General features: G+C 38.5%; 2 protein-coding genes and 2 non-coding genes across 4 annotated transcripts; 3 read left to right on the plus strand and 1 right to left on the minus strand.

Moving 5' to 3' along the window:
* The first annotated feature begins 3,587 nt into the window (after positions 1 to 3,587).
* Positions 3,588 to 3,704, plus strand: LOC125185721 (U5 spliceosomal RNA). The gene has a single exon (XR_016134760.1). It is a non-coding gene; the product is annotated as a U5 spliceosomal RNA (small nuclear RNA).
* Positions 3,705 to 4,117: 413 nt separating this feature from the next.
* On the plus strand, positions 4,118 to 4,278 carry LOC125185857 (U1 spliceosomal RNA). Its single transcript, XR_007170340.1, has one exon. It is a non-coding gene; the product is annotated as a U1 spliceosomal RNA (small nuclear RNA).
* Positions 4,279 to 4,363: 85 nt separating this feature from the next.
* LOC148933520 (pentatricopeptide repeat-containing protein At5g42450, mitochondrial-like) lies at positions 4,364 to 6,126 on the minus strand. The gene has a single exon (XM_089058064.1). It carries the CDS (start codon positions 6,010 to 6,012, stop codon positions 4,486 to 4,488), a length of 1,527 nt encoding a protein of 508 aa, XP_088914190.1. The 5' UTR covers positions 6,013 to 6,126; the 3' UTR covers positions 4,364 to 4,485.
* A 4,428-nt stretch (positions 6,127 to 10,554) lies between these two features.
* On the plus strand, positions 10,555 to 11,594 carry LOC148933521 (uncharacterized). Its single transcript, XM_089058501.1, has 3 exons — positions 10,555 to 10,794; positions 10,872 to 10,949; positions 11,351 to 11,594. The coding sequence occupies exons 1-3, from the start codon at positions 10,642 to 10,644 to the stop codon at positions 11,369 to 11,371; spliced, it is 252 nt and encodes an 83-aa protein (XP_088914627.1). The 5' UTR covers positions 10,555 to 10,641; the 3' UTR covers positions 11,372 to 11,594.
* Positions 11,595 to 13,537: the final 1,943 nt, after the last annotated feature.

The raw sequence follows: 13,537 nt of genomic DNA on the forward strand, positions 1-13,537 counted from the left end.
TATCACTCACCTACAATTATTTAATAAAATTTCCCCAAATTTCTCGAGCACAAGTCTTGCACTCATTTCACATTGTATAATCCAAATTAGTTGAATGGTGTTTTTTTGGGTAATTGATGGTGCTAAAATATCTTTATTTATAGAGTTAATATTTAACTACGTGACTACGTTTGCATATGTTAAATGCGGCGTATACCTTTTAATTTGAGCACTTAGGGTGCAAATTTAGTTCTCATGTTTCTGGTATACTCATACCCAACGGATTTTGGGTGCCCGAAATTCCGAAATTGTGGGTTTGGATAGTTGATGTAAGACCTTTTCAGGTTTTGGATACCCGAAATCCTTATTCGGGTACCCGATTAGTACCAATTAGTACCAGTTTATGGATTTATGATAAACAATTCTATCTAGGATAGGACATTTTTTTATATTCGTTCTTGTTAAATTGTTATGTCTTTGATATGCAATTATGCTTTCCCTATTTTATTTACATTTTTATTAATAAATTTTGAAAAGTTTATCATAATGTCTTTTGAGTTCTACTTATGTCAAAAATTTCTTTATTTTAAAGTTAAGCAGTGTTTAATGTCTATATACATGTGTATAGTCGTAGAATCATAATAATAAGAAAACTAAAGCACTAAAATTGAAGTTTGAACTTTTAACAATAGTAATAAGTACTACTAGTAAGCATTACGTTCTTTTTAGGGCATCCACAATGGGATGCCCTAAGCGACGTCCTATGCACCGCCACGTCAGCATTTTATCCTCCTCCTATTCCACCTGCAGTGGGGCGGACTATAGCCCGTCCTAAGCGACGCCCTAAGCATTTTACTATTTTGTATTTATATTTTTATGTTTGCAAATGTAAATAAAAATAATAAACAAATAAAAACAACACAATTAAAGGGAAAATCTAATTTTACTTAATTAAAAAAAAGTTACAAAATAAGAAATAAAAAAAGCACTAAATACAAAAAAAGGAGGCTAGTCTAGAGAAGTCCCAACTTGCGGATGAGGCCATCGATCATTCGCTGGATCCCCTCGATTTGAGCCGGGTTGATCGCCTGCATGAGGGCGGTGTGCGCGTCCAACAACGTCCGGTAGTCGGAGGAGGCCGCCAAATCCGCGTACGCATGGGCAGCAGTCGAAGTCGCGGACGGCGTCGAACTCGGGGTCGGCGACGGGGCCTGGTCAGGCGGTGCGACGGAGGTTGATGTGGCCTTTCCCTTGCCCTTGGCAGCCTTGACGCCAGAGGGACGCCGTGAGGACATCGGTGTGCCAGAACTCTCATCCTCGAACACCGGACTGTTGAGGTCCATCGGAGACGCGCCGCTATCGCTACTTGTATAATCATTGAAGGTGCGCTTCGAAGCCCTCGTCCTCGCCGCCGTCGATTGGGGAATCACACCACCAACGAACTTCTGCTTGTCCCTCAAGAGCGCCCAGGACTGGTAGTGCTTGAAATCGCCGTACAATGAAATGTACGACTGCATCGCTTTGTCCCGCACATCCGCGAGACTCTCACCACTGGCCTGCTCCCTCTCGCACTTCTCGTACTCCGCCGCGAACAAATTTACCTGCTTTTTTATTTGATCCCAATGCTTGCGGAGCTGCTCCCTGTGGCGCTTGTACGCGTTCGCCGGCTTGGCCGCGTTGTATTTCTCGGCGATGCGCTCCCAATGCGCAGTCACCCTCTGGTTGTTGGCGTACACCGGATCCTCCGAAACATCAATCCAACATCTCGTCAAGACGATGGATTCGGGGTCGGAGTAGTTCGTCTTTCTCGGGTCGAACTCTTCACATACCTCCGTTGTAGGCAACTTCTGGGCTCGTGCCTTGGTCCGCTTCTTCTTGGTGACGGACCCAGAAGCGGTGGCGGCGGAATCCATTTTGCTTGAAAATGTAGTGAATTTGATGAGAGTGAAGTGAGAAAAATGAAGTGTGAAAAATGAAGTGAAAGAGGAATATAGGAATATATAGGTTTTGAAAATTTAATAAAATTTAAAAAAAAAACTAAACCGCGTCGCATCGTCCGTGGCCCATCGTACGCCTCGTCCACAGTGGCGGACGATGCGACGGACGATGGGTATCCTCCGCGCATCGTCCGCGGACGATGGGTTATCCATCGTCCGCGATGCTGCAGTGGCGGACGATGCATCGTCCGCCGCATCGTCTGCCCCATTGCGGATGCCCTTAATAATTCTTATACTCATCACAATATAATTTATTTAAATAGTGTAAATTTGAAATATAACAATTTCGGGTTTACGGTACCCGATCAGCTGGATTCGGGTACCCGCATCGGGTATTAAGGTACCCGAATTCGTATACGGGTTGGGTATTGGGTGTGATATTTTATAGATTTCGGATTTGGGTAACCCCAGGTAACCGAATTTGCACTTGTTTATAAATGGGTTTTTGGCTTTTTAAACCAAAACCTTTTCCCGAGTTTCGGTTTTTCCCATGAACTATGAGATTTATTTTTAAAACCACGAACTTTCATTTTGTTTGGATTTTCCCCCGGCGGGTCAACAACGAAACCCGGGTTGTCTACATGTCAATTTTAATCATATTTGTCACTAAATTGATTACTTGGATCCTATTTGGCACAATAATACATACAGTCACAATTATTACATAACAAATGACAACTTTTGAATAAACAAAACACAACTTTAACATTTTGAATTATGTTATTCGGGTCGGAAATGTACTATTCGGGTCGGGTTGGGAAAATCCTAACGAAATGAAAGTTTATGGTTTTAAAAACAAATCTCATAGTTCATGGGAAAAACCGGAATTCGGGGAAAGGTTTTGGTTTAAAAAGCCAAAAACCCTTTATAAATTATGAATGCTGGTAGTGTGCACTTGATAATTTTTTGTTTTTTGGGTTTGCGGTGCTATCACTATCTGTTTGGGGTTGTTTTGCAATCTTAACTCTGTTTTGCGCAAGTTAAAGACAATTATTACAATCACTCCATGATAGCTCAAGTTGTTAGTTTCCCTAACGAACTTTTCTCAGTGTGGAGGTTTCATCTACGTCCACTTTCCCTTCTCCTTCTGGTGTGTTTGTATTTGAATTTAATTTAATTTTTTTAATATGTAATTTAATTTATAATATTTTTATGCAAAGATTAGAAGAAAGGGCAATGACCATTGCCTTGAGGTGGTTTTTCCATCAGCAGCTTTTCTTGAAGGTCAGGCAAGAGTGCGTGATGCCGATGGTCCAACGTTTGAATGTACATACGAAGGCTGATTCTTTATTTGTCGGATAAAGATAGTACCTCCATCAATGCATTCTTGAAACATCCATATCTCAATACACAACTCTGTAATCATTAGCAATCTAAAATTTCGAGTAGCTGCCAATTCTACAATGGAAGAAGATTGTTATGCATATGCTGCTTCAAGCTTTGGTGAAGTATACTTTTAGAGCAAGGGTTAAACTACAACTGAAATACTCCATTCAGCAACAAATACTAGTAATTCTACATTTTTTCATCCCACATCGCTGAGATATGGAACAAGGCTACTACACGCCAACCTATATAAATATGCATAATTACTCCTTTGCAAAATCACGCAGCTGCGCGTTGAGCACATAGCGAACTATTCTTTCGCCTTTTACTAAAGAATACCGTGTGCTCGTCGCTACTTAACAGCATACGCAATTTACTTAAGCAGCATACGCAATTTTTTGGAGGGTGTTTTGTTTATAATAATAAAACCCCAACAATTCAAGTCTAATTTTTTATTAATCTACTATATTTTGCATCAATGTAATAGTCTGTGTTAGAAAGCCAATCTAATTATTTTGACTGTTTCAATTTTCCATTTTATGACCAACAAATTAATTTCAGAAAAAAAGGAGTGTTGTTTCTATGCTCCTTCATTCCAAAAACAATATTAATTCGACAATACAACTAATCGCTGAAATGAGTTCCATCACTTCCTCTCATTCAATCCTATCTATAAAAACTGGCATAGTAATCAATTAATGAGTTGTCCACTGTGTTTTTGTGAAGGAAAGAAAGTAGGTATCCCACATCGGAAGAGCATGGGATGGAGTATGAGAAAAGTGGTTAGATAAAGTGAGGAAAGCAAAAGAAGAAACATACTTACCTGGACGGGGTCGATGGGCGATCCATAAGACCCATGGCCTAGGTTGGCGACCTCCATTGCACTTCGGAGGGGCGCCCGCCTAAGGTCGGCCCAAGTGGTCGAGCCTGCGTCATAATTTGTGACAGAGGGGGCCTGCGTTCGCGCGGCCCCTGCCCAATTCTACTCAAATGTTTTCCTTCTCTACCCTTTTCTTTAAAAATCCTCTTTCCAAAGCATCAGATCTTTGTACTTGGCACACTTTAAGATAAACTGAGAATTTGTCCATTTAATTATGTTTAGTTTAATGAATGATCTAACTGTTAGAACTGAAGGAACAGATAAACTGCAAATCTGCAACCGAATAAGTAGAAAAAAACAAATTCAAAATCCTGTTAAGACCACGAGGGTATCCTGGTTCTCCATTACATGATGAATCAACAACCTCAAAGCCTCATAAATCTCAACCTTATCCCTATGCCTTTTATCTGATGTAACAAACACATGAACCTCACTTCTTACCTCAATCCAACTACTCCCAGCAATCCTACTCAACCCTTTCTCTCGCATCCTCCGCCTTATCTCCGACACCTCCTCCCACCTCCCCGCAGCAGAGTGCGCATTCGACAGCATCACATACGACGACACATCACCCGGATCCAGCTCCAAGATTCGCCTCGCTGCAACCTCCCCCAACTCCCAGTTCGAATGCACCCGGCACCCCCCAAGCAACGCCTTCCAGAACCCAATCCCGGGCTCAAAGGGCAACTCACCAAGAAACCTCTCTGCTTCCTCAAACCTCCCACCTCGCGACAGCAAATCCATCAAGCAGGCATAGTGCTCCGCTCTCAGAAGCCTCGGATCATCACGCTTCGCTTGGTAAAAGTACTCACAACCCTCATCAACAAGGCCGGCATGATTACAAGCCAGCAGCAACCCAAGAAGAGTCACACTGTTAGGCTCTAAGCCCGTGAGCCTCATCCTGTCATACACATCCACCGCACCGTTCCCTTCCCCATTCTGCGCGTAGCCACAGATGAGCGCGTTCCACGACACCACATTCCTCTCGCGCGTTTTCCTAAAGGCCAGCAGACTATCCTCCATTTCCCCACATTTTGCATACAAACTTATCAAAGAATTGGCAATAAACAAGCCAAGCTGGCCCAAGTGCTTCACTGCAGAGGCATGGATACTCCTTCCTAATCCTAACGACCCGATATTGGCAGCCGCGATGATGGCACAAGGGTACGAAGACTGAATAGGCGTAACACCCTCTCTCAACATCTCATTGAACAGACTCACAGCTTCCTCGTTCCTCCCCGATTGGCTGCACCCGCTGATCATGGTGTTCCAACAAACCACATTCCTCTCGGGCATCGATCGGAAAACATCCCGGGCTTCATCAAATCTTCCTAGTTTCGTGTAGCCACGGATCAGCGAGGCGTAGGAGAACACGTTTGGGTGATTTATATCCTCGAAAGCTCTGAGAATGGCGTCAAAACTGCCCAACTTGACGTAGAGATCCAAAATGGCGCTGCCTGGGAAGACGTTGGAGCATAATCCGGCTTTGACGGCGTAGGATTGAATCTGTTTGGCGAGGCGGAGGTCTTTGAGGACAGCGGAGGAGTGAATGACAGTGGCGAGAGTGTACTCGTTGGGTTTGATGTCGAAAAGGTGCATTTTTGTAAAGCAAGCAATGGCCTCTGCGTGTCGATTTTGTTTCGCAAATTGGCCTATCAAAGCTGTCACTGATTTCACGTCGCGTTGGGGCAATTCGTCGAGCAGCTGCTGGGCGTCCGGATTGCAGAAGGAAGCGTGGGATTCTGCGCGAGACACGGAGTTGGTTTGGAAGGAGCATTGTCCAACAACTGCGAGCCTTTTCTGCCGAATCAAAGTAGGCGCAATCGACATTCTATTAAAGCATAACAGGAACGAAATGAAATTTAATGGAGTACTAACAAAACTTGGATATAAAGGAAGTTAATTTCCCATTAGTTGTAAAAAATTGATTTTGTTATGCAAAGCCTAAATTTATGATTTTTGCTATCAATTTTAAAGTTCACAATTACGTTGTAGGAGTATTAAATATTGGCTAAATGCATCCACATTAGGACGGCCATCCCAATAGCCTAGTATTAGGATATCCCAAAAACACTTACTGTCATATCACTAGGACATCCCACTACACAATAAAAACATTTCTAATGGCGGCTAGCGGGCCGGCTAGCCGCTCCGCTAGCCGACCATTGTAATCGGCCAGCGCTTAATCGGCTAAAAATACGGCGAGCCCATGCCGATTCCCGATCGCTAGCCGGTCGGCTCGCCGACATTGTAGGTATTTTATTTTTTATTTTTTTAATTTTCAAAATTCTATATATACGCGATTTTAACGTCATTTTCATTCGCACCACTTGTTTTTACGAGTTTCTTTCTTTCTTAATTTCTGTACAAGATCAACATCTCGAAATGGAGAACAACGACTCTACTCCAGTGACGTGCAGGTCGGCTACTCCCACGGTACCCGTGGGAAGTGGTGTTAGAGTTTGTATACTAGAAATCACCTTTCGAGTGATTGAATACTGTTAAAGCTCTCATTTTATTTTCCAAATGAATAAACAGATTATTTTTGTCATAATATTATTATGTTTTACATTTAATAGATGTTTATTGCATATTTAAATGTATAAGTAACTTAACAAAGTCTAAGTCTTTGTTATAGTAGACCGGTTGTGGGCGTCGTCCACTTTAAGGTAACACGGTTAGTTCTAAACAAAGAAAAAGAATATTTTCACAACCTAGATAGGCTTAGACTACCTATCGTGAAAGCTTGCAATGTCAGTCCGATTATTTCTAAGCCTTACTAAAATAAGATGACGTTGGTGTGGTATAGCACTGAATGGATCTAACAGCGAGACAGTCTTTATGCTATCTACTGAAAGACGAGGTCTCGTAAATTATTTCTCAATCAATGTACGTTAGCATTGAGCATACGGTATTGATTATGCACTACTTTGACTTACCAAATGGTGCGGGTTTTTCGCAACCTAATAAGCCTGGTATATTGGGTAGTGGTGATTAATATCTAGCGGTGCTAGGATTGCTATTATGTTGAATCGTGCGCGCGAGGTGAGTCTCGTTTGATAACATCCTCAAGAGAAGCTTGAAATAAGGTTTTATTATTCGGAACCTAGCTAGTTGGAGTTTAACTACTCTATGAATAATAAATAAGATTTTCTTGCTGAGTCATCTCTTGGAATAAATAAGATATTAATTAATTAAGTCCATAGCAGACAATAATTAATTAATGGATGTTTTTATCTTAAGTGCGGGAAATAAATATAAAGTATTGGAAACCCGAAGTACTTGTAATTTCGGATTTGGATGGGGAGTGCAGTATTACTTCTGTAGTGGCTGCTCGTAATATTCCAATTTTAAGCTTATATTAAATTGGGTTTAATTTAATTAGTAAAAAACTAATTGGAGGAGCCCATATCCAAAGCCTTCCATAAATCTCTGTCTGGGCCCAATATGTGACTTATTATAAATAGGAGAATAAAGGAGACAGAAAATACACTAATTATTTTCTCAAAATTTTCGGCCCCTACTCCTAGTAGTAGTTGAAATTTTCTCTCCTCCGAGGGAAAGGATTTCTGTCTTCTCTATTTAAGTCCTAGTGCGCTGGTGAGATCAGCCCACCCTGATATCAGTTCACAGTCCGGGAACCAGTCAGAAGATCCGTGGTTTTGTACTGAAGATCTTCACGAGGAGAAGGCGCTAGCTATCTTCGATTCTTTGGAGAATCATCAAGGTATGATGGCTAAACCTTAGAACAGCATGTTTTAGGTTTCTATTAATTTAAAGCATGTTATTATTTGAGTTATCAGCATGATACGTGAGATAATTACACGAATAGAATTTGTCTAAATAATCCGCTAAATAGATCTGATTATTATGTAATTGATTTATGCATGCGCTTCCGCTGCCAACCCCTTCAAGTGGATGGAATCCGATGGGCGGGTACTACAAAATGTACCCGGGGGTAGTAGTATGCCGGTTTGGCAGGGCATGCAGGGGATGCCGGTGATGCCGGGGATGCAGGGGATGGCGGGCCTGCAGCAGGGATGGCAACCGGGGATGCAGGGGTTGCCGGGAGTGCAACCCGGGGGGGGGGGGGAGACAATGTCTATCACCCCAGTCTTGACTTTTTGACTGCGTCTTCCCACACATCGACCTCAGTGGAGACTCAATTAACTGGAGATGACACTTTCCCAAATGGTCGAGCCTGCGTCATAATTTGTGATAGAGGGGGCTGGCCTGCGTTCGCGCGGCCCCTGCCAAATGTAGTTCCAAGTATTTTTCATCATATAAGCTCTTGCAAAATTTATATCGTTGTACTTATTATTTTGACATCGTTTTCGTTTGTATTCGTCCCCATTTTGTCATGTTTTTCATTATGATTGTTTCGTTTGCGTAATTTTGGTGTGTTTTACATAAAAGAAAACGAAAACAGGTATTTATATATGTAGTCTTTCAAAAAATGAGTGATCACCAAATTTCAATAAAAAGTCACAATCTTCGTGAGCTGATATGAATGGTTCGACAATAATCAATTTAAGTGTTAGTTTCTGGAGTATGTTTTAGGCTATAATTAACAACCATCCCACATCGGGATCAATTAATGAGTTCTAAATTTTATTTTTGTGGAGCAAAAAGATGAATTAGAAACCAATTATTCTCTGATGAATCGTCCATCGACTTCATCAATATAAGTATGTCTTTGGTTCATCTTTCCCCCCACTTTAATGAACCTTTGATCCCCAGCTCTTCTTCCAATAAGGCCCAATGTCTAGGTTGGCGACTTCCATTGCACTTGCGGTGGATGTCAACCTAAGGTCGGCTCACTTTTGTGCTAGAGGGGCCAACGTTCCCACTGCCCTTGGTAATGTTTTCCACAATATAAGATCTTGGAAATTAATTCTATCATTTTATTTTGACATCAATTTTACGTCCATGTCTTCGTCTCCATTCGGCCATGCATTTCTAAAGAGTGTATTGTTGGCCCAATATTATTGTTATAATTTTAATATAACGTAAGCATATGTATAAAATATTCGAGGCTATTTCAAGAAGAAAAATATGTCATTTAGATGAATTGTTATGTATTAAATAGATATATTTTAATTTTATCTTCGTGTAATAATTACATAGAAGAATTTTTAAAAATATAAATGAATATTAATAATTAGGATAAACATAATTAAAATTAGATTAAAAATTAAAGTATAAATAATTACTAGTAATAATATACCCTACTACTAGATTTCACTGATGTGGGCCTTATTTAAGTGGGGAAGGCAAGACTTGGGGCTAAGTTTCTTTTGGCATGAGTGTCTGTATGAACCAATTAACCCTTCATTTTATTGGTGAACCGAACCTGAGCCCAATTTACATAAAAAAAAAAAAAAAAAACAAGAACGAATATCACGCCGGCCTAAAAGCAATTTATGGAATACGAAATTTATATAAATTTATGTAAAATAACATGTATGGAATATAGAGCACTAGGGTGACACCGTAGTTAAAATGACAACCTAGACAAATAATATGTTATATATAAGTAAGTAATTCGACATATGTTCCAAGCAATTCACGATACAAAATCAGAACACTATGGCGACACCATAGTGAAAATGACAACCTGTATAAGCAATATGCGATACATAGGCAAATAATTCGACATATGGATTCAAACAATCTGCGATGCGAAATTAGAGATAATCAAGCAATCTACGATATACTCCCTCCGTCCATGCTACTTGAGGCGTTTCTTTTCGACATGAGATTTAAGAAAGTTGTGTTTAGTAAGTTAAATAACGTAGAGGGGAGAATAAAGTAAGAGAAGAGAGAATAAAGTAGGTAAGATTAGATGTTTTGTTTTTAGCCAAAAAGAGAAATAACTCAAGTAATTTGAGACAATCTAAAATGGAATACGACTCAAATAACTTGGGATGGAGAGAGCATTGAATCTACTCTAAACATAGCATGCGTGGCATATACATCTTACATTAAAGGCTTTAGTATAATATTTTGATATTAAATTTGAAATAATTAGATTTGAAAAGCATTTATTAAGATTATTTATAATTATAAAATTATACTCCCTTCGTCCCGCTTTAGCAGTTTCATTAACTTTTCTGTCCTCTTTTTGTAAAAATGATAAAAAATAGTTAAAGTGAAGAAATGATAAAGTAAGAGAGACAATAATGTAGATAAGACTCTTCTCTATATTATTCTCTCTCTTAATTTATCATTTCTTCTCTTTAACTATTTTTTATCATTTTTATAAAAAGATGGCCGAAAAGTCAATGAGACTGCTAAAGCGGGACGGAGGGACTAATAAATACTGTTTCCTATTGACCCGACCCGAGGCGGCCGTATGATTTCCTAAAGTTATTGCAAACAGTGGGTAGGGTTAAGGTTAATTAAGTCGATTGTGTGATTGAATCTCCATTCCTCTCCACCTGAACAACAACAACAACAATGGCGTTGACATCACTAGCGTCGCGCGCTGGATTAATTCGGATCATGGAGGGGAACTTGGCATCATCCACTCACAGTCTTCGCTATTTTAGTGACGGTAAAGGCCGTGTCCTCAGTGAAGAAGAGCGCGCTAAGGAAACCGTTTACATTCAGGTTTTCCTCTCTCTCTCTCTGATTAATTGAGCTAGATTGTGATGATTGATGTGTATCTATTTTCAATTGTATTGAAGAAAATGGAGAGGGAAAGGTTGGAGAAGCAGAAGAAGAAGGCGGAGCTCGAGAAAACTGACAAGCCCAAATCCGACAAGGTGAAAATACTAATTCCGATTTCATCTTCTTCTTTTTTCCTATTTAATCTGGATTAGTGTAACCTAATTTTCTTATGATTGATCCTGTGTCAGATATAATTTACACTTTGGATTTGTTAACACCACACTGATAAAACTTGTCCCTTTGTTTGGTTCTTTTCAAACTAAGCATTTGGAAATTGGCCTGTAATCACTGATAAAACTAAGCATATTGAAATTTTTGTTCTGATCTAGTTTAAACCTCGGTTTCTTTTTCTATACAAGTGATAAATGAGAGAATTGTAGGCATATATTATTGAGGTTGAATATGCAAAACGTAGTGGCTTCATTTGGTCTTTAACTTCAGTTTAATGTTTTGAAAAAGGGAAATTTCATTGAACTTATTTGTGTTTTAATTGAAGGCTGCTGAAGACACCAAGTAGAGCTGAAATGGGATGTCAGTTCACTAGCAATTCTCCTGGTTTGTTTGTTGAAAATAAATGTGTTGGTTTGCTTGGATCATGTACTCAAGTTATATGACTAGTTGGTATTGCTAATGTACTTATGGTACATAGTCTTGTGCCAATGTGGTTGTATATTTGATCAAGTTTCTTCCAGTTTAACTTGACTTCTTTTCAGATATTATGTCTCACAATTTTCAGGAAAGCCTTCTTTTGTGTTTCTTATCATATTATCCCATAATTTGTTCTGGAATTCACAAGTGCGAAGACGACGATGTCTATGTAAGAAACAACTGAAATCTTGATATCAAAGGTAGAATCTGAAATTTCAAAGAAGCTATAAAGAGCTTGTGAGCTAAGGAGAATGGTGTATTTGGAATTGTTTCTTTTTGCATTTGTTGAAAACTGGCCTAAAAAGATTTAAACACAACAGGTTTTTACCACTTTTCAGTTAGTATTGCAGATCGGGGCATGGTATATATATACACAGCAAACACATGAAAGTGTAAAATGCTTATTACTCCTTCCATCCCATGATAAAATAAGAGAGATGAGGAAAGTGGTAGTTAAAATAGTGTTAGTCGATAGTGAGATCCGCATTATTATTAGTGTTTAATGATGGACTATGTTTAATGATGGACTCTTGTGGTATAAGTTGTAAATAAATTGATGTATATACTATATAGGTAATGAATTTGTGAGAATTTTTCATAGGGGAGTGATCAATTGCTAACTTTCTTAAGTTGCTGACTTGCTAACTCATCAACGCAGTGTATTAAAAATGTCAACACGACGATATTAAAATGTCAAAACATAATTTTGTTAAACTTCAATATAATGTGTTGATATTATGTGTTGACATTTTTATGTCACCGTGTTGACATTTTAAATACACTATATTGATAAGTTAGCAGAGTTAACAATTTAAATAGTTAGCAATATAACTCACCCCATTTTTCATAAATGTAAATGAGATATTTTTATGGGACGGACGAAAAAAAAAATGTCTTTAATTTTATGAGAATGTATGCCATCTCTATTAGGGATGTCAATAGTGTCAACCCACCGGATTTACGGTTAACCCTGCTCCGGTTGTAGGTTAATCGGGTTTGGACTAATCGGGTTAGAAATTTTCAATCCTAATTCGAAATGCTCGAGTATCGGGCTAGCCTGTGGACTAATTGGACTATTACCAATAAATTTAATATGTGATCAATCATATTATAATGATAAAAAATTAATCATATTTATAGAATATATAATTATAATGATTAAAGTTTGTATAAGTAAAATGTACATATTTTAAGAAATTTATAGCACATTTTCAAACTATTTTTTAGAGTGAATTTGAATTTTCTAACTTATTTATCTATTGTTATATTAATAATAATATACTCCCTTCGTCGCATAAAAATAGGTCATTTAGGGTTGCAATGCATTTTAATGTGTAATATGGTAAAGTAAGAGAGAATGAGAAAATTAGTTGAAATTGTTTAGCGGAAGGTGTGGCCCAAAAATGATAAAGTAAAAGAGATGGAGATAAAGGATGTCATAAATGGATATGAACTAATTCTATGGGATTGACGAAAAAAGAAATATGACTTATTTCTATTAAAAATAAGAACACTTTCATGTACGTCCATCCCATAAAATTATCCCATTTTCGTTTATGGAAAGTTCTACCAAATTCATTACATACATATACCAATTTATTTACAACTTACACCACTAGGTCCACCATTAAACATTAATAATAATACGATCTCACTATCCACTAATCTATTTTAACTACCATCTTCTCCTCTTTGTTACTTTACTAATTATGCATTAATTACCGTGTCGTCCAAAATGTCCTTATTTTTTTTGCAGGGAGTATGGTTTATTAAATATAAAATTTTATTGTATAATTATTTTATTATTTATATTATAAAAGTAATCAATAAATATCTAATTAGTCGTCAAACGATACGGAACAATAGATAATAGGTGTACATAGTTCTAACCCATCGGATTCTGGGTAAGCCTTACTCAGGTTGTGGACTAATTGGATTAAAATTTTATTGGGCTAGAATCTTTCAATCCCAACCCTAGCGAGCTACTCAGACTAGTCTGTAGATTTCGGACCGCACTAACATTCATAAGTTATAG

Source organism: Salvia hispanica, chromosome 1, assembly GCF_029641045.1.
Source record: "Salvia hispanica isolate PSC_SH4W2 chromosome 1, Shi_PSC_v1, whole genome shotgun sequence".
Classification (NCBI taxonomy): domain Eukaryota; kingdom Viridiplantae; phylum Streptophyta; class Magnoliopsida; order Lamiales; family Lamiaceae; genus Salvia; species Salvia hispanica.

What these genes read in the sequence shown, in the direction of transcription:
- LOC148933521 (XM_089058501.1), top strand. Translation starts at nt 10,642, where the DNA reads ATGGCGTTGACATCACTAGCGTCGCGCGCTGGATTAATTCGGATCATG. An exon ending in AGGAAACCGTTTACATTCAG is followed by an intron (nt 10,795 to 10,871) that starts GTTTTCCTCTCT and finishes ATTGTATTGAAG; the next exon opens with AAAATGGAGAGGGAAAGGTT. An exon ending in ACAAGCCCAAATCCGACAAG is followed by an intron (nt 10,950 to 11,350) that starts GTGAAAATACTA and finishes TTTTAATTGAAG; the next exon opens with GCTGCTGAAGACACCAAGTA.
- LOC148933520 (XM_089058064.1), bottom strand. Translation starts at nt 6,012, where the DNA reads ATGTCGATTGCGCCTACTTTGATTCGGCAGAAAAGGCTCGCAGTTGTT.